The 19,625-nt window shown below is 47.5% G+C and overlaps 1 protein-coding gene across 1 annotated transcript; it reads right to left on the minus strand.

The window, feature by feature from the left end:
- Positions 1-10,033: 10,033 nt before the first annotated feature.
- On the minus strand, positions 10,034-17,030 carry LOC308479826 (uncharacterized protein C1orf53). Its single transcript, XM_081010802.1, has 3 exons — positions 16,599-17,030; positions 13,242-13,343; positions 10,034-10,310 (listed from the first exon to the last, which is right to left on the minus strand). The coding sequence occupies exons 1-3, from the start codon at positions 16,839-16,841 to the stop codon at positions 10,239-10,241; spliced, it is 417 nt and encodes a 138-aa protein (XP_080866928.1). The 5' UTR covers positions 16,842-17,030; the 3' UTR covers positions 10,034-10,238.
- Between the last annotated feature and the right edge of the window lie 2,595 nt (positions 17,031-19,625).

Genomic DNA, 19,625 nt, shown 5'->3' on the forward strand with positions numbered 1-19,625 from the left:
CGACTGTGGACGGCGTCAGAAATTGGGTGCCACGGGCTGCAAACCTGACGCCATGCTAAATCTGCTGATGTTTAGGGTGTCTCGAGACTCACTGCTGCGGCAGGTTGGAGGGGCTCCGTTTCTGGAAACGCCATGCACACCGTTTCCTAGCATCGAGTCCCACACGGGCATCGGTGGAGCTTGCTTGCGCGGGACTGGGCAACCTTGCGTTCCTTCCCTAAAAGTTCCCTTTGAACTCATTTTGACATGAAGGGGAAAGGTGTGTGTAGCAGCCACCCAGCTACAAGACAGCTCCTTCTGTGCTCGCTTTACTAGGGAAGTGGGTCTTACTTTTGAGTAAACAGCAACAGGACTACGCTGCATCCGTGCGATGTGCAGGTCCATGGGAGCGTCTGCCTCCTGCGGGGCTTACAGAAAAGGAACCTCGGAGCCAGAGAGAACGCGGCCCTTCAATGCACTAGATGTGGCCCTCAACCTGCTTCCCAGGCTAAGCGCCCTTCTTATGCCACGGACCCTGCTCTTGATCCTCCTGGGGCGCTTCTGCCTGGCTCTAAAGTCTCCTTGAACTGTCATCATGCATTTTGCAGGTGATGGAGAAACGTTTTTCCGTGTGGACGGAGCTAACTCCGACTTCTGGCCGCTTGCAATGGGGAATGACCCCTTCCTTGCTCCGCCCACTTGTTGCTTCTGGCCCCACCCACCATTGATTGGCATGTGGCCTCCCGAAAGCAATGCGGCCCCCTGGGCTAAGAAAAACGCCCCCTCCCTGCTTTCTAAGCAAACCGTCTAAACCACATAGCCAAATTGAAGCGGGGTTTGCTCCGAAGTCAGTCTCACGGTATCAATTCCTATGTGAAGATGGCAGTCCAGGTCTGGCAGGAAACGGAACCCTTTGCGGTGATCTGGAGGAGCTGAACTTGCTGGATCCTTTGCTTGCGCAAAGCAATTCTGAACCCTCCCTCCCCACAGAAACGTCTTTCCTTTGACCTAAAGGTGGATAGAACTATCATCAAACTTACCGCAGTGCCCACACAACCATGTGGCAAGATCAGGAAAGGTGCATTCACACATGCACGGGATGCTTGCAGCACCAGTCCGGAAAACTACAGAAAAGCTTCCTGATTATTACGCACAATCTAAAATGCGTCCTTTCCCACAGAGAGCGTTTACACGCTTGTTTAGCGAACAGTCACCAAACGTTGAGACCTGTATGTGTGGATCGGGGCTCTTTAACGTCCTGCCAGACAGTAGGAAGAATGGCTAAAACCATTAGGTATGGCGAAATGCTCGTTTTTATCGAACCACCCATTAACACAGTCAGGTCACTTTAACACTTCGGAGTTGCTTCTTGCAATGAACCCGCGCTGCATTTCCTTCTTTCAAAATGACACCGATTTCCAAGGCAGCCTTGGGCAAGCCACTTTTTTATTGAATTCTCCATTTCCTAGATGTCAGACGCCGCTCATAGCGCCCTGGGATTGCGGAGAGGCCGAGCAAGATAAGTTGCTCTCCGTGGGAACAGATGCAGCGAGCAAGGCTCCGATCCGAAGCTCATCTTTCCCCTTCATCTGAAGGCAACCCAGTTCAGGGAAGTATTTAGTGCGTGGTGTTGTATTGTGCTTTTACTGTTTTTTGTTGGGAGCCGCCCAGAATGGCTGGGGCAACCCAGTCAGATGGACGGCATCATCATCAACGTAGGAAGAATTTAGCAAGGGCTGGGATTTCCTATTAAAGGCAACTGAAGCCTGCTGCAATCCTATATAGCACTTCCCTTACTTCAGAGTAGACACGCGTAAAAGGCTTTCGCTATGTATTTCTTCTTCTTTTCCTCGGTTTAATTAATTGCTCAGAAGGGAGAAAGGAAACGCGGCCTGCCGCCAATGCCACCTGCGGCGGCCGGCCTCAGTAATGGACTGCTCCTCCTTGTTTGTCCCTGGAAGCTGAGGAAGTGACCTCAGTAAGACTCGTGCAGGGGATCCATCCAAGGACGGGAGATTTCCTGGGCTGGAATCCGGGAGGGGGAGACGTTGCTGCTGTTATACTAAGCTGGATCGTGAGTAAGCAGTGCATTTTAAGTATCTATTAACCCGTCGAAAATCTTCACTGAATGCAGTGACTTGCTTCTGGTGGGGTTGCTCAAAGAGAGCCAGTGTTGCCCAGTGGTTAGAGCGCTGGACTAGAGCGCGGAGTTCAAATCCGCAAGTGGCCGTGAAGTTCAGGGGATGATCTTGAGCCAGCCACCAGCTCTTAGCCTGACCTACCTAACCGAGTGATGGCGAGGGTCATGCGGAAGAGGAGCGGGAGCTATGTAACCACCTTGAGCTCCCTGGAGGAAAGGGGCGGGGCGGGATGCAATAAGAAGTAAAGTTTTCTCTGGAGAGAAAAGTGCTGACTGAGGATGACGCCTCCTTACCGAAGAGATAACTCCCGCAGGCTGCAATGGCGCGCGCTTCTCGGATGCACCTCCAACCTGTTGTTGTTGTTTAGTCGTTTAGTCCTGTCTGACTCTTCGTGACCCCATGGACCAGAGCACGCCAGGCACTCCTGTCTTCCACTGCCTCCCGCAGTTTGGTCAAACTCATGCTGGTAGCTTCGAGAACACTGTCCAACCATCTCGTCCTCTGTCGTCTCCTTCTCCTTGTGCCCTCAATCTTTCTCAACATCAGGGTCTTTTCCAGGGAGTCTTCTCTTCTCATGAGGTGGCCAAAGTATTGGAGCCTCAGCTTCACGATCTGTCCTTCCAGTGAGCACTCAGGGCTGATTTCCTTCAGAATGGGTAGGTTTGGTCTTCTTGCAGTCCATGGGACTCTCAAGAGTCTCCTCCAGCACCATAATTCAAAAGCATCAATTCTTCCGATATCAGCCTTCTTTATGGCCCAGCTCTCATAAAGAAGGCTGATCGCCGAAGAATTAACTAAACGCGACTAAAAAAATAAATTTGAAAACCTCGGAAGTGCGCCCCCTGGCGTTCAGTTCCAAGGGGAACCGGGCAAGGTGTGTTACAGGCCCCATGTAGTCCACCATCTTGTTCTCCCAGTGGCCAGCCAAAGGTCGGTGGGAAACTTGCAAGCAGGACCTGAGCCCAACAGCACTCTTCCCCCCAGGCCACCTGTGATTCCCAGCGACTGGTATTCATAGAATCATAGAGCTGGAAGGGCCCAGTCCCCTGCAATGCAGGAATCTTTTGCTCAACATGAGGCTTGAACCCACAACCTTGAGATTAAGAGTCCCATGCTGTGGGGGACTCTCTGGTCCTGAATGGGGTGACTGTGCCCCTGAAGGACCAGGTGTGCAGCCTGGGAGTCATTTTGGACTCACAGCTGTCCATGGAGGCGCAGGTTAATTCTGTGCCCAGGGCGGCTGTCTACCAGCTCCACCTGGTACGCAGGCTGAGACCCTAACTGCCCATGGACTGTCTTGCCAGAGTGGTGCATGCTCTGGTTATCTCCCGCTTGGACTACTGCAATGCACTCTACGTGGGGCTACCTTTGAAGGTGACTCGGAAACTGCAATTAATCCAGAATGCGGCAGCTAGACTGGTGACTGGGATTGGCCGCCGGGACCACATAGCACCGGTTCTGAGAGATCTGCATTGGCTCCCAGTACGTTTCCGAGCACAATTCAAAGTGTTGGTGCTGACCTTTAAAGCCCTAAACGGCCTCGGTCCAGTATACCTGAAGGAGCTTCTCCACCCCCATCGTTCAGCCCGGACACTGAGATCCAGCGTCGAGGGCCTTCTGGCGGTTCCCTCATTGCGAGAAGTGAGGTTACAGGGAACTAGACAGAGGGCCTTCTCGGTAGTGGTGCCCGCCCTGTGGAATGCTCTCCCTTCAGATGTGAAGGAAATAAACAGCTATCTTCTTTTTAAAAGACATCTGAAGGCAGCCCTGTTTAGGGAAGTTTTTAATATTTAATGCTGTATTGTTTTTAACACTTGATTGGAAGCCACCCAGAGTGGCTGGGGAAACTCAGCCAGATGGGCGGGGTATAAATTATTATTATTATTATTATTATTATTATTATTATTGGAGATTCTAAACCAGAGGTGGAGAATCTGTGGCCCGCCAGTTGTTCCCATCATCCCTGACAATCTCTGACCATTAGCCAAGCTGGTGGGGGCAGCTGGGAGTTGTAGTTCATCAGAGACCCAGTGTGCTGCTGTGGGAAGAGTGCTGGACTAGGACCTGGGAAATCAGGGATCACATCCCCTCTAGCCAGTGAAGCTCACTGGGCGGCCTTGGGCCTCCGAAGAGGCGGATTTATTTTCCCCAAAGCCTCCCTTTGCATTTTCAACGGGATACATATGCAGAGAGATGGTAGAATTCAGAGATGGCAGAATAGACTTAATACAGTGGACGCTCGGGTTGCGAACATGATCCGTGCGGGATGCACGTTCGCAACCCGCAGTGTCCGCAACTCGCAGCGGCGCGTCTGCGCACACACAGGTTGCGATTTAGCGCTTCTGCGCATGCACGACCGCCAAAACCCAGAAGTAACCCGTTACGGTACTTCCGGGTTTCGGCGGTCTGTAACCCGAAAAAACACAACTTGAAGCGTCTGTAACCCGAGGTATGACTGTAATGGGAACATCACGTTTTTTAATGTTGCAGCAAGTTAACTAGTTCCTACTTGCAGGAAGGGAAGTAGATATACTCTGTAATTGGGAAGGGCATGTAAGCTGTAGGGAGGTTGTTGTGTAAGGGGGGGGGAGCATGCAAGAGGGACACCGCTGCCCCCCTATCCTGAAGTGGCACAGTCCATTCTACCACTGCAGGATTTCACCTGATTGTGCTATGTTTGTTAATCAGGTTCAAACGAATAAGCACAACAAAAGCTGAAATGCATCAAAGGTCACACATCTCCCCCCTCCCAGCCTCTTCCCTCTTGAGCTGTGGAGGCAAGAAGTCTGATATTGCAAAATGTGCCCTGCTTTGTATGGCATGTGTGAGTTTGATTGCAGCCATAATCAATTCAAAAATAATTCAGGAAGATAAGACATTTTACAGGAAGGTGGAAGCAGTAACCACCCCTTCCATTTTGGGTGCAACAGCAGCTCACAATGAACTATTGTCTCACTTTTCTTTGAATAAGGAGGGAAGGTGTGTACAACCATGGAGTTTATTTCTATTTTTATGTGTGTGTGTTAGAAATTATAGATCTCAACTTTTTTTAAAAAAATTAATGAATCCCGGTTTGTATATTCATCAACCACTGTCTTTTCCAAGGTCTATAAGAGATACCGGCAATTGGATCCATAATTTATTGAAGCCACATTTCACAGTGGCAGCACTAAGGGGAAAAATCTGGGGGTACACAGAAAGGGCAAAAAGTGATGTGTGTTGTATTCTGCCCAGAGTGGCTGGGGCAACTCAGATAGATGGGTGGGATATAATGATGATGATGATGATGATGATGATGATGTTAAGCTCTCTGAAACAAAAAAAAAAGTATTTGTTAATGACCAAAGTCTAGCCTTAGGGACGCGGGTGGCGCTGTGGGTAAAACCTCAGCGCCTAGGACTTCATAGAATCATAGAGTTGGAAGAGACCACAAGGGCCATCGAGTCCAACCCCCTGCCAAGCAGGAAACACTATCAGAGCACTCCTGACATATGGTTGTCAAGCCTCTGCTTAAAGACCTCCAAAGAAGGAGACTCCACCACACTCCTTGGCAGCAAATTCCACTGTCGAACAGCTCTTACTGTCAGGAAGTTCTTCCTAATGTTTAGGTGGAATCTTCTTTCTTGTAGTTTGGATCCATTGCTCCGTGTCCGCTTCTCTGGAGCATCAGAAAACAACCTTTCTCCCTCCTCTATGTGACATCCTTTTATATATTTGAACATGGCTATCATATCACCCCTTAACCTCCTCTTCTCCAGGATAAACATGCCCAGCTCCCTTAGCCGTTCCTCATAAGGCATCGTTTCCAGGCCTTTGACCATTTTGGTTGCCCTCCTCTGGACACGTTCCAGTTTGTCAGTGTCCTTCTTGAAATGTGATGCCCAGAACTGGACACAGTACTCCAGGTGAGGTCTGACCAGAGCAGAATACAGTGGCACTATTACTTCCCTTGATCTAGATGCTATACTCCTATTGATGCAGCCCAGAATTGCATTGGCTTTTTTAGCTGCCGCGTCACACTGTTGGCTCATGTCAAGTTTGTGGTCAACCAAGACTCCTAGATCCTTTTCACATGTACTGCTCTCAAGCCAGGTGTCACCCATCTTGTATTTGTGCCTCTCATTTTTTTTTGCCCAAGTGCAATACTTTACATTTCTCCCTGTTAAAATTCATCTTGTTTGTTTTTGCCCAGTTCTCTAATCTGTCAAGGTCGTTTTGAAGTGTGATCCTGTCCTCTGGGGTGTTAGCCACCCCTCCCAGTTTGGTGTCATCTGCAAATTTGATCAGGATGCCCTTGAGTCCATCATCCAAGTCGTTGATAAAGATGTTGAATAAGACCGGGCCCAAGACAGAACCCTGTGGCACCCCACTAGTCACTCTTCTCCAGGATGAAGAGGAACCCTTGATGAGCACCCTTTGGGTTCAGTCAGTCAGCCAGTTACAAATCCACTGAGTGGTAGCATAGTCAAGACCGCATTTTACCAGCTTCTTTACAAGAATATCATGGGGCACCTTGTCAAATGCCTTGCTGAAATCAAGGTAGGCTACATCCACTGCGTTCCCTTCATCTACCAGGCTTGTAATTCTGTCAAAAAACGAGATCAGGTTAGTCTGGCATGACTTATTTTTCAGAAATCCATGCTGACTATTGGTGATCACAGCATTCCTTTCTAGGTGCTCACAGACTGTTTGCTTAATGATCTGCTCCAGAATCTTCCCTGGTATTGATGTCAGACTGACTGGGCGGTAATTATTTGGGTCCTCTCTTTCCCCCTTTTTGAAAATAGGGACAACATTTGCCCTCCTCCAGTCTGCCGGGACTTCGCCTGTTCTCCAGGAATTCTCAAAGATGACTGCCAGTGGTTCTGAGATCACATCTGCCAGTTCTTTTAATACTCTTGGATGCAGTTCATCTGGCCCTGGAGACTTGAATACATCTAAACTAGCCAAGTATTCTTGTACTATCTCCTTAGTTATTCTGGGCTGTGTTTCCTCTGCTGAATCATTTGCTCCAAATTCTTCAGATCGGGCATTATTTTCTTTATCGGAGAAGACTGAGGCAAAGAAGGCATTGAGGAGTTCAGCCCTTTCTGTGTCCCCTGTTTGCATTTCACCATCTTCTCCTCTGAGTGACCCCACTGTTTCTTTGTTCTTCCTTTTGCTACGAACATACCCATAAAAGCCTTTTTTGTTGCTTTTAACCTCTCTAGCAAGCCTGAGTTCATTCTGTGCTTTAGCTTTTCTGACTTTGTGTCTACACGTGCTGGCTATTTGTTTGAATTCCTCTTTGGTGGTTCCCCCCTTTTCCATTTTCTTGCCGATCGTATGGTCGGCGGTTCGAATCCCCGCGGCGGGGTGAGCTCCCGTCGTTCAGTCCCAGCTCCTGCCCACCTAGCAGTTCGAAAGCACCCTTAAGTGCAAGCAGATAAATAGGTACTGCTTTATAGCGGGAAGGTAAACGGCGTTCCATGTGCTGTTCTGGTGCTGGTTCGCCAGAGCAGCTTCGTCACGCTGGCCACGTGACCCAGAAGTGTCTGCGGACAGCGCTGGCTCCCGGCCTCTAGAGTGAGATGAGCGCACAACCCTAGAGTCTGTCAAGACTGGCCCGTACGGGCAGGGGTACATTTACCTTTACCTTTAAAGTCTAGCAAACTAATAATAATAATAGGTGGGTGGGAATGAACTCCTAGTTTGTGGGGGAGGCACTTGCACCCTGCTCCTACTCTGACACCACCCATGTTGCAACATACATCCTGCTCATGAAAAGAGTGATTTGGAAGCCAGCCTTACTGACTTCCACGAAGCGTCCAAGCCACACAAGTGTGTGTTGAACATTTCCAGCCAGGCATCCCAATCCTGAGGCAGTTGAGCTGATTGACTGAAGCATTAAGACAGGTCTCAACAGTGGAATGGCTTGGGCTTAAATCCAAGAACGTCAGCTGAAGACTGGCTTGTGTGTGTGTGTGTGTTCATCAGTGCAGCATCAAAAGAGCAGGGATGGGGAGTCTGTGGCCTAAATCTGGCCAGCCGTGTCTCTCACTCTGCCCCCACCCTGCACGGGCCACACACTTTCTTCCTCTGCATCGATTCCACTTGCCCTCACCAACTGTTACATGGCTTTTGTGGTAATTGTGGCAGTCTCTGCCACTTGCAGGTGAGAGGAAGTGCCACTGCTGAGAGGGCAGGACCAAGCTGGCTATGTAGGCAAAAGTCACTCTCTTCCTGCAGTACCAGTTCACCTGGCATCCTGCCTGTGCACTGAGAAAGGGGAACCCTTTTCTCAACATGCAGAGAGGAAACCTGCGGAGTCTTCCTGTTTTGCAAGCTTGCTGTGGTTCCTTTCAACATAGCTGAGGAAGCGGGGAGGGGGGTCTTTTTCTTAGCAAAGCTTGCAAGTGGAGGTAAATGCCAAACACACTCCTTTACAGTCTTCCTGTCCGTTTTGCACATTAAGCCTTCTGTCTTTCCCTTGGTGCACAAATTCGTTGACCCTAACATGTGTGAGTTAAGGGACACGGGTGGCGCTGTGGGTTAAATCACAGAGCCTAGGACTTGCTGATCTGAAGGTCGGCGGTTCGAATCCCCGCGACGGGGTGAGCTCCTGTCGCTCGGTCCCTGCTCCTGCCAACCTAGCAGTTCGAAAGCACCTCAAAGTGCAAGTAGATAAATAGGTACCGCTCTGGCGGGAAGGTAAACGGCATTTCCGTGCGCTGCTCTGGTTCGCCAGAAGTGGCTTAGTCATGCTGCCCACATGACCCGGAAAAACTGTCTGCGGACAAACATTGGCTCCCTCGGCCAGTATAGCGAGATGAGCGCCACAACCTCAGAGTCGTTCATGACTGGACTTAACTGTCAGGGGTCCTTTACCTTTACCTTTAACATGTGTGAATGTCGTGTCCAGGATGTGTCAGTAGGTTTAGCCTCTGCCTGCAGGTGGTAGGTGGCCCCAGGACCCAGGGAATTTGCCCCTCAAGGAGCAAAATAGTTCCCTGCCCATGCATGTGCAAATGAGCAGGCAGTGATCCAACTTGACAGGCAGAACTTTCCTATCACTTCAGACAAGATGCTTTTCAGTAGAATTCATACATTCAGCAGCTAGGCAGGAATGGGTGGGTCACCTAGACATGCTCTCTCTTTCTCTCTTGGAAGATGCAAGATCTGCTGATGACTTTCATATGGGAGTAGGCACCACCTCTTTCTCACCTTGATGCCAATTTTTCCCAACTGTGTCATATCCAGTTGCCGTTCATCAAGTGTAGAATAATCTGGTGTAACAAAATCAGGTGATATATACATGCAGGGGAGCTGGTCTATTAGTGCAAGCGCAGTGTCTCACCAAGCTCTGCCTCCACCTGCTTCCTATTTTACTTACAACCAGTCTATGGGGTGACACTGACTGTCAACCCCTCCTTCTTAGTCTCAGTCTCCTCCTCTTAACACAGCAGGGAGAAGAATGAGAACAAAATCAGAATGACTCTGCCTATCATTGGCTCTGGCTCCCCCTGCTGTTGACCTCCCCCCTGCTTCTGCCCTACGAGTCCTAATGGGCACCAGCTTCCACCGCTTACACGTCCAAACAAGCCTGCAGTTGCTTAAGAATATCTTGTTGAGCTTGCAGCCAAACAAACACACATTTGCAGAGCAAATATAGCTAGATCATTCAGGACAAAGATGCTAATCCAATGATAGTGTTATGGATCAGTTTGGAGACTTTCTTTCGGCCTTGTGCTAGAAGAGAACCTGTCTTTTAAAGTCGCCTTTAAATGTTTCTCAAAGAGTAGCTCAGCACCACCAAGCGAAACAAAGCTAGCCTGAGAGTGGCTGGTTTCTCTTCTCCAGCCTGATAACTCTGGAAGGCAAAGCAACCATCTCTTCCCAGCCAGCCCCTTATAACACCAGAGAGAGGGAAAGCCTTGTCAATGGCTCAGCGCCACTGGAGCACACATGGGGTTTTTATTTTATTGCAACTGGAAAATATTCAGGATGCAGAACAGCAGAGGTCAAAGGAACGGCATTATGCAAAATATGGAAGCTGTAGGGGGCAGAAAAGAAGGAAGAAATGGGAGTGATGGCTGACTCCCCCTCCCCTTCATGGTATGATGCAAAAGGCTTCGATCGTCAAGCGTAGAAAAAGGAATTGAACCGCTTCTTTTTGGAAGGATCTTTAACATTCATCTGACCATATGGACACTGGAGAAAGAGAGAGAGAGATGGAATAAGTCATTCTTGATGAGGCCTCAACATTGCCCGTGCTTAAAGACAAAATTAATGATGTCCTATAAATCATTTGTGGCCTCGGGACTTGAAAAGAGAGCGAGCAAGAGGAAAGGAGGAGGAGGAATTGAGCCATGCATCCCCCTTTTCCTTGCCCTCTCCCCAAACAAATGGTCCTAATTATTGTCCAAGAAACCTCCTTGCTAGATATGTCCCTACTCATTATACAGTATCTGAGTCAACCGCTCCTCTCCCGACTCTGCATGCAATCCTGTATGCTTACCAAAGTGGAGGAAAAGAGATCTCATTGAAGTCAAGAGATCTCACTTCCTGAAACCTCACATAAGATGGGGAGACTAGATTTCTCTAGTCACAAAACACAAAGTGAAAGCCAGAATCTTTTGTAGCCAGATCCTACTTGGAATTTGGAAATAAATCCAACTGTGTTCAATGAGGCTTACTCCCAGGGAAGCGTGCACAGGACTGCAGCATTAAAACTCACAATTCAAGAGTGTTTTGGAGAGCAATGTGAAGAGAGTGACACAGGTCCCATACACTATAGATGCAGCGAGGTATTTAATCACTTTCAGATGACTGAATAAGACTGGAAAAAGGCTGGAGGCTGGAGGTGTTTACTTTCTTCTGAACAGTTAATAATAATAATAATAATAATATTGTTATACCTCACCCCCCTTTGTTGAGAGTCCAGGGTTGCTAACAATAAAATTACAGCACTAAAACAAAATTAAAACCGCAATACAAAATATATAAACAATCAATGTTAAATTATGGTAGATGCACTGAACTGTTTTTTTTTTTGTGTCAATGAACTGTGTACTATAATTGCTCAGGCCAATGTTGGTTACTCTGCAGTACTGATCTATGGTTGGACAGGATGCCAGTTGCTTTTTATTTCTCTGCAACCCACCAGGTGTAGAGTTGCAATGCTTAGAGGGTTCATCAGTCGCATTAATTCATTGCAACCCTTTTCGGGGATTAAAAAGATGCTTCTGGTGAATTATGCAGGAGCCTGAATGGTGAAAGTTAAAATATTTTGTAGACAAGTGCTTAAACCTGGGGTGGGAAACCTGTGACTCTGCAGATGTTGGACCCCAACCTTTATCTAGCCAATTGTCAGGATACAAGTTGGCCATCCCTGACTTAAACAAACCTCAGGTGGTCTGCATCATTTTATAACATAGCTTTCTCCTTTCCTCACACAGAAGAGAATGCCTCTTCCACAATGGGGCCTATCACAACTCTTCCATGTATACTCTGCTGGAAGGCAGGCCTTTTTCTGCAGAAATATTGATTTATTAATATGTAAGCTGAACTGATTAATTATTAGCAGTAACCTATAGAACAGCCCATCTGCCGTCTCTCAAATTATGGAAGGGGAAAATTTGGAATAAGATGGTGATGAATAAAATGGGAGGGAAGAAGTAACTCAGAAGACACATTTCAAAGGAATTGGACACTATTTATCCAATATTGGAACAGATATAGAACTGAGAAGCGAGCGTCAATGGACATTTTGACAATGTGCTAAAATTGATTAGCTGACATTGAAGCTGTAAGATGCGATTCCCCCCTCCTTTTCACTCAATATGGTCTTTTTCAATATGATTTTTTTAATATGAAGAAAATAAATGTATATCAAATAATTTATTTTAAAATAAATAACTCATATGGAGGTAATTAAGATTTCCTTAACGAGATGACAGGCCAGTGTGGATAAATGAATGGATTTAAATGTTTTAATATTTTTAATGATATATTTTATTGTTTGAACTCTGTTCAAGAGGACTTGTGTTGACTGTGCAGGCAACAAAAAAATAATTTATAAAAAACTGGTGTGCTGAGGACTGAAATTTGGGTGCAGGGAAAGTGGAGCCATTGACTTATGACATCCCATAAGCTACTCCGTTGTTACCCCTCCTTTCCAGAACAACATTTCTGGGTAAGTGTCTGGAAGCAGCTCTGACATTTGCTATAATGAAATTCACATGGAAAAGTTAAAGCAGTAATAAACAGTTTGAGAAGGACCGTCGGGATGATAAATGCCCCCTCTGAAAATGTTTTACATATCCTAGTGCTGAATGTTTTACTTGGGGTGGGACCTATTGATTTTAGTGGGCATTACACCCAAGTGGTGGGTTCAAGGTGGGGGGGGCGGATTCAGACCAAGTTATTATGATCTGTTACTGTCAAATGTGGAAGCAATAAACTTGCTAGTGTGTTAAGGATTTTTATTTTTTTAAAGAAGCCGAAAAGGGGCATTGACGCTACTTAGTAAGGTATTCAAGGCAGTTGCTGGCACTTAAACTGATTAGATCTCCTATTTTATTTCTCTTCTGTAAAAAAAACATTTTTTAACAGCAACTCAAAAACCAAGGTCATAAAGATCAGAGGCTATACAAAGAGCACGGCTACATCTTAAATCTACAGTATGCCCGATCGGTTCACCATAGCTATTTCTGTTCACCCAAGCACATCTCTCCAGAAGCATCTGTAGGAATTTGGAGGTCGTCTTCAAGGTTAGCTGTGTTTGCAAACCTAATCACTGGCTGCCTAGAACGTGTTCAGGTTTGTTTCTTGACACCAGCAGAAACAGATAAAACACCCTTCTTAGCCACACTGGTTTATGAGGAAGTTAAATCCACCGAATTAACAGAGTGAACATGTGCAGGATCATATATACAAACAATGTGTACATTTTTTGAGGGGACAAAAACAACTGCAACTTCCTTCTGTCCCTGGCAATTCAACTGCCTTCCCCAGAGAGGCCTTCATATGTATCCTTTTAAGGGAACAGGTGTGTCATTTACCACTTAAATTCATTTTAAAACTGACTGATTTGTTGATGGAGCGCCTTCCTCATGGGAGTCAACAAGGTTTAATACTCACGTGTCTGCAGGAAGTACCACAGCAGTGTCCTCTCTGCAAATGGGCCACTTTGGTGAACACTAGGTAGCCAGTGACTGGATCTATGTAGTTATGCTTCCCAGCCTATTTAAAACACAAAGAGAGAACAGCAGACCTTACTTCTTGTTCCCGTGATTAAAGGCAAAGGATAAAGGGACTCCTGACCATTAGGTCCAGTCGTGGCCAACTCTGGGGTTGGGGCGCTCATCTCGCTTTACTGGCCGAGGGAGCCGGAGTACAGCTTCCGGGTCATGTGGCCAGCATGACTAAGCCGCTTCTGGCAAACCAGAGCAGTGCACGGAAACGCCATTTACCTTCCCGCTGGAGCGGTACCTATTTATCTACTTGCACTTTGACGTGCTTTCGAACTGCTAGGTTGGCAGGAGCAGGAACCAAGCAACGGGAGCTCACCCCATCGCGGGGATTCAAACCGCCAACCTTCTAATCAGCAAGTCCTAGGTTTTGTGGTTTAACCCACAGCGCCACCCGCATCCCTTGTTCCCGTGATTACCACTTGACAAATGCACACGGAACACCCATTGTTATTGGAGTAGGGGTCGTGGGGGAAGCCAAGCAAGCCAGCAGAACAATGGGATGCCGTCTTTAGTGCAGTCAGATGTTTCTTTGTTTATTTATGACGCACTTCACCCTACCCATTCTTCCAGCTTTATTCTTTTTCTGAGTCTGCATGGCCAGCCCGACAGCCAACTTTTAGGGCGCTTCCGGACTGTCACCATTTTGCAGTGGGGTTCCAGTCACATACAGGCAAATGCAGGTTGTGCAATTATAGCTGAATTGGGAGGTCTCGTGTTAACAAACTTGCTTCTGCCAAAAGTTCAGATTTTTTTGTGATAACGAGAGCGATGGTGAAACGCACTGGCCTCTATTCTCCCTGCAAACAAATCAGGATGAGTGCTCAATAGGCAGGTTGTCTGGGAGAGCCCTAAAAAACAATAGCAGGTACAGCCCATGGCATCACTCCAGAGACTCCCAGTATAGTGATGGAGAGGAGGAGGGATGTGAGGAGCGGAAGAGGCAAGGGAACATTGCAGGGTGTGTGTGAGCGAGTTTGTGTAGAGCCAGGGCATCCCGCTTCACTTTTGGAAGATGGCTTCGCACATGTGTGTCAGACGGTTGGCAACATTCATCTGCCCTCCGCAGAAATCCCTTCGTTTCACTATGATTTGCAGACAGCAGTGTCTTAGTGTAAGATGGGATAGCAAAAAGGAATCTCTCTTGGAGCAGCTAACCGTCTTGAGCCAGCCCAGCGCATTTGCCTGCTTTTCAAAGCATTTCAGATTGGTAAAAGGAAAGCCAGCTAATTTTTGTCCAAGTGACAGACGCCTTTCTAGCTTGGACGCAGCATTGCCAATTGTAAATGGATGTGAAGGGATTTGTGCCTCGGAAGAGAGGTGTAAAGCAAAGTCACAGCTCTCTGGGCTCAGAGAATAGGAATGTTCTGCAGATGAGTTGTTTTCCAGTTGTGGGGAACTCTGGGGTACCCCAGTGAGAAGGCCTGTGGTGGCAGACAAACCTGGTGCAGTTTGTGCACCATTTTTATTTTATTTTTACTCTGCAATATGCAAACACAGGGAAGTGCTGGGTGTATTTCAGGTAGTGATGGCGAAGAATGAGCTCAGGATGTGAATTTCCCCAGCTCATGGTGCCTGCACATATTCCAAGGAGAGCATCCTTGTCCTAAAATTATTCCTCTGTTCATAACTGAGACTATAGACATTTGCTATGTAACCCAAATTTTGCACACGAAGCTGAATGGTGTGACCTGCATAAATTATGCAGATCAAGTATATTTGTGCATGGCTGTTTATTTTGTATGATTTATTCTGCCTCTGCTCATTGTGAAAAGAGGTATGGAATGATTACAGGCTCACCCATCCATGGCCCTCAAAACCTTAGTCACATTTCTGGCTTCTGCAACTACACACATGCTAAAGTATCTTCCGTCATAACTGTAAGTTCTAGAATCTTGTATTAAAGAAATAAATAAAGCAGAGTTCCTTTTCAAAAAGCCAAATTCTGCAACCATTACACATCCCTGCCACCCACTCCCCACCCCAGTTAAAAACATACAGGTTTCCTTGGTGAATCAGACCCAGGGCTAACCAGCCTAGCATTCTGTTTTAGCCAGGTGTCTCAGCACTTGCAAGCAGGGTGCAAAAAGCAACAGGCCTGGTATACTGCCTCTCTCCATGCAGGTTCTATTTATCTATAATAGCTAATAACAACAGTGTTCGTGGGTGAAAATAAGAGGGTGTGATGCTTACAATTATATACCTCAGATATGCAGATGACACAACATTGATGGCAGAAAGTGAGGAGGAATTAAAGAACCTTTAAATGAGGGTGAAAGAGGAGAGTGCAAAATATGGTTTGAAGCTCAACATAAAAAAAACGAAGATCATGGCCACTGGTCCCATCACCTCCTGGCAAATAGAAGGGGAAGAAATGGAGGCAGTGAGTGATTTTACTTTATTGGGCTCCATGATCACTGCAGATGGTGACAGCAGCCACGAAATTAAAAGACGCCTGCTTCTTGGGAGAAAAGCAATGACAAACCTAGACAGCATCTTAAAAAGCAGAGACATCAGCTTGCCAACAAAGGTCCATATAGTCAAAGCCATGGTTTTCCCAGTAGTGATGTACAGAAGTGAGAGCTGGACCATAGAGAAGGCTGATCGCGGAAGAATTGATGCTTTTGAATTATGGTGCTGGAGGAGACTCTTGAGAGTCCCATGGACTGCAAGAAGATCAAACCTCTCCATTCCTAAGGAAATCAGCCCTGAGTGCTCACTGGAAGGACAGATCGTGAAGCTGAGGCTCCAATACTTTGGCCACCTCATGAGAAGAGAAGACTCCCTGGAAAAGACCCTGGTGTTGGTAAAGATGGAGGGCACAAGGAGAAGGGGACGACAGAGACGAGATGGTTGGACAGTGTTCTCGAAGCTACCAGCATGAGTTTGATCAAACTGTGGGAGGCAGTGGAAGACAGGAGTGCCTGGCGTGCTCTGATCCATGGGGTCACGAAGAGTCGGACACGACTAAACAACAAAAGTGCTTACAAATACAGTACTGGCCAAACAATAGCTAAAGTGACAAAACACGCAGCAAGAGCAAGGCGTGGCAATCTGGGCTTGCTAAACGGATGCCCTTGCCAGTTCCGAAGCGTCCCTAGCACCGAAAAAGACCACACCTTTGCTAACAGAAAAAGACAACTCTCAAGTCTGGCACTTGCCCCGGTTTGCAGAGCAGCAGCCGCCGCAAAAACCCGGAGCCCCAAGGCGGCTGCGCCAAGGCGAGGCAAAAGCGAAGCGGACTCACCGCGCATGCCTCCTCGTGGAGAGCCACCACCCTCTTCTCCGCTTCAGTTAACCCTTCCCTGCCCTCGCAGGTGCCAGCTTCCCCGGAGCGCTGGGCCGCGGAGCAACCGCCGCCGTCGGGGAGACCTCCTTCCCCGTCCGCCTGGCCGTGGCTCAGCGGCCTTCTGCCCCGCTGCCCCGGGGGCTTGCAGGGGATCGTCCTGCTGCTGCTGGTGCAGCAGCGCGCAAGCGACGTGGCCGCCATGAGCGGGACGGATCCAGCCCCGGTTCCCCCCTTGGGCAGGAGCCGCGGCCACTTCCTTGCCCAAGAAGCCGCGTCGGGCTCCACCCACCACCTCTCTCTCTCTCTCTCTCTCTCTCTCTCTGGGTCGCTTTAGGATACGCTCCGGGAGCCACGCAGGATCGGGGCCCTTTCCTTTAACGCCGTGGTGCGGCAGGAGAGGGTGGCAAGTGTGGCGGGAAGATTGAAGGACAATCAAAGGAGCATTTAAATATTTCACTGTAGTGTAGCATGAAATTTTTTATTATTATTTGCAGAATGTGGCTAGGTGTCTTTTCAATAAGAGAGCAAGGGCACCAAGTGATTACGGTACATGCATATGTAAGAGGCTCATTTGTAATTATATTTTGGGGGAGATTTTTAGGAAAACTGCTTTGTTTTATACCTTCTGGGTGTCCCGTGAGCATATTATAAAGTAGTTGTGTTCTACGTTATAAATCCAGCCCTGCTAAGTTTTTATTTTTTGTTTCCAATGTACTTCTTATTAATAAAAAAATGGTATGGGGCGAGCAAATTTTTATTCTAAAAGTGAGGCCCAGCAAAAAAGAAAGTGTAAGAACCACTGCCTTTATGCTCATAGAATTTGTCAGGTTGGAAGGGGTTCCAAGGGTTATTTAGCCTAACCCTGAGATTCCTGCATTGCAGGTGGTTGGACTAGATGGCACTTGTGGTTGGGGCAGCCATATGTCTGGGATTTCCTGGACATATCCAGGGTTAATCCATCGGAAACAGTGTCCAGGCGGAATTTCTGAAAATCGGTATAAATGTCCTGGAACCTGATCATATGGCAACCCATGTTGGAAGTGGGTGGTGGGTTTTTTGAGGGGGGGGTTGAATTTCCTTAAAAATAGCTGAACCACTTTGGCCCCCCAAAAACAAGATGGCAACCCTACTTGTGGTATCTTCCACCTCTATTATTCAATGTTATTTTAAAATTTATACATTTGTAAGGTGGCGCTGTGGGTTAAACCACAGAGCCTAGGACTTGCCGATCAGAAGGTCGACGGGTTGAGCTCCCGTTGCTCGGTCCCAGCTCCTGCCAACCTAGCAATTCGAAAGCACATCAAAGTGCAAGTAGATAAATAGGTACCGCTCCAGCGGGAAGGTAAACGGCGTTTCCGTGCGCTGCTCTGGTTCACCAGAAGCGGCTTAGTCATGCTGGCCACATGACCCGGAAGCTGTATGCCAGCTCCCTCAGCCAATAAAGCGAGATGAGCGCCGCAACCTCAGTCACGACTGGATCTAATGGTCAGGGGTCCCTTTACAAGCAGTATCCGTAAGAAATAATACCATCCATTATCAAATAATAAAAGTGCACCTAGCTGGATTATGTGTCTTGATAGGCTTGCAAAAAGAAGCAGCAGCTTTTTAAGGAGCATCTGAAACAGTACAATGAGGGTGCTTGCCTAATATGAATCAGCAGGGAGTAAATTCCCACCGTGACACACACATGCAGCATGAACAGAGCTGGAGACACACCTTAAACACTCCCAACTGAAAAGCCAGTCCTCTGCTCCCACTTCGGATCTCTAGTGACATAAGATGTCCACAGATCCCACAGCTTTGCTCCCTGCACCTGTCCATAGTCTGCCTCAAGCTGCAAGCTTTGCACGCAGGAACATTGTCCCTCCCTCTGGCCCAGAGGGAACGGACTGGGAGATCTGGATGAGTCATCTCCAGCCATCACCTAGCCTTCTTGTTCCCATGGCAACACATCACAGGGCTATTAACACTCTTTTGTCAAGTCCAGGTATTGCCACATGGAGAACTATACTCAGAAAGCTAATAGGAAACCTCCCCACCCATATATATATATATGTTCATATAGTTTACACACACACACACATACAAACACATATATCATACGTCCATACATACCTGCAATAAGCTGTGGAAACAGCGGAATGCCCTCTCCACAGTTGTAGCTTTCCTCGGATGCCGAAGACACACCTCTTTGCCCAGCCACTCTCTTAATGGCAATTCCTTTCAAGCCGATTTTAATATGGTATTTTTCCATTGTTGTAACCTGCTCTGGGACCACATGGTGAAGGACAGGTAACAAATCTTAACAACAACAACACATAAATACATACACACACATTTGGAACCTGCCTTTAAAACACATTCTTTTCCCTCAAAGAATTCTGGGCAGTATAGTTTTTATGCCTCACAGAGTTACACTTCCCTTAATGAACTACAGTGCCCAGAATTCTTTGGGGGGGGGGAGGAATGTGCTTCAGAAGATACAGTGGTACCTTGGTTCTTGAACTTAATCCGTTCTGGGAGTCCATTCAACTTCCAAAACGGTTCAAAAACCAAGGCACGGCTTCTGATTGGCTGCAGGAGCTTCCTGCACTCAAGCGGAAGCCGCGTCAGACATTCGGCTTCCAAAAAACATTCAAAAACCAGAACACTTCCTTCCGGGTTTGCGGCATTCTGGAGCTGATTTGTTCGGAAGCCAAGCCGTTTGAGTACCAAGGTACCATTGTATAGTGGGTACACAGCCTAAAGTCATCTACCCAGAGCGATCGTATCTATTGGCAACAGTCTCAGGATCTTTCCCAGCAACTTCTACCACCTGATACTTAACTGAAGTTGCCCCAGGGGGGGGGAACTTGCATGCAACATATATTTTTCCACAGAAAATAGAGACATCCTATTCCTTAAAGATAAAGGTGAAGGACCCCTGACAGTTAAGTCCAGTCGTGACTGACTCTGGGGTTGCGGCGCTCATCTCGCTTTATTGGC

Source organism: Podarcis pityusensis, assembly GCF_964106645.2.
Source record: "Podarcis pityusensis genome assembly, chromosome: 6".
Lineage (NCBI taxonomy): Eukaryota > Metazoa > Chordata > Lepidosauria > Squamata > Lacertidae > Podarcis > Podarcis pityusensis.

Excerpts from the sequence above, each read along its gene's own strand:
- LOC308479826 (XM_081010802.1), bottom strand. The coding sequence starts at position 16,841 with ATGGCGGCCACGTCGCTTGCGCGCTGCTGCACCAGCAGCAGCAGGACG. Across the intron at positions 13,344-16,598 it reads TCCACGAGGAGGCATGCGCG|GCTGGGAAGCATAACTACAT; the intron begins GTGAGTCCGCTT and ends TGTTTTAAATAG. Across the intron at positions 10,311-13,241 it reads GTGGTACTTCCTGCAGACAC|TGTCCATATGGTCAGATGAA; the intron begins GTGAGTATTAAA and ends CTCTTTCTCCAG.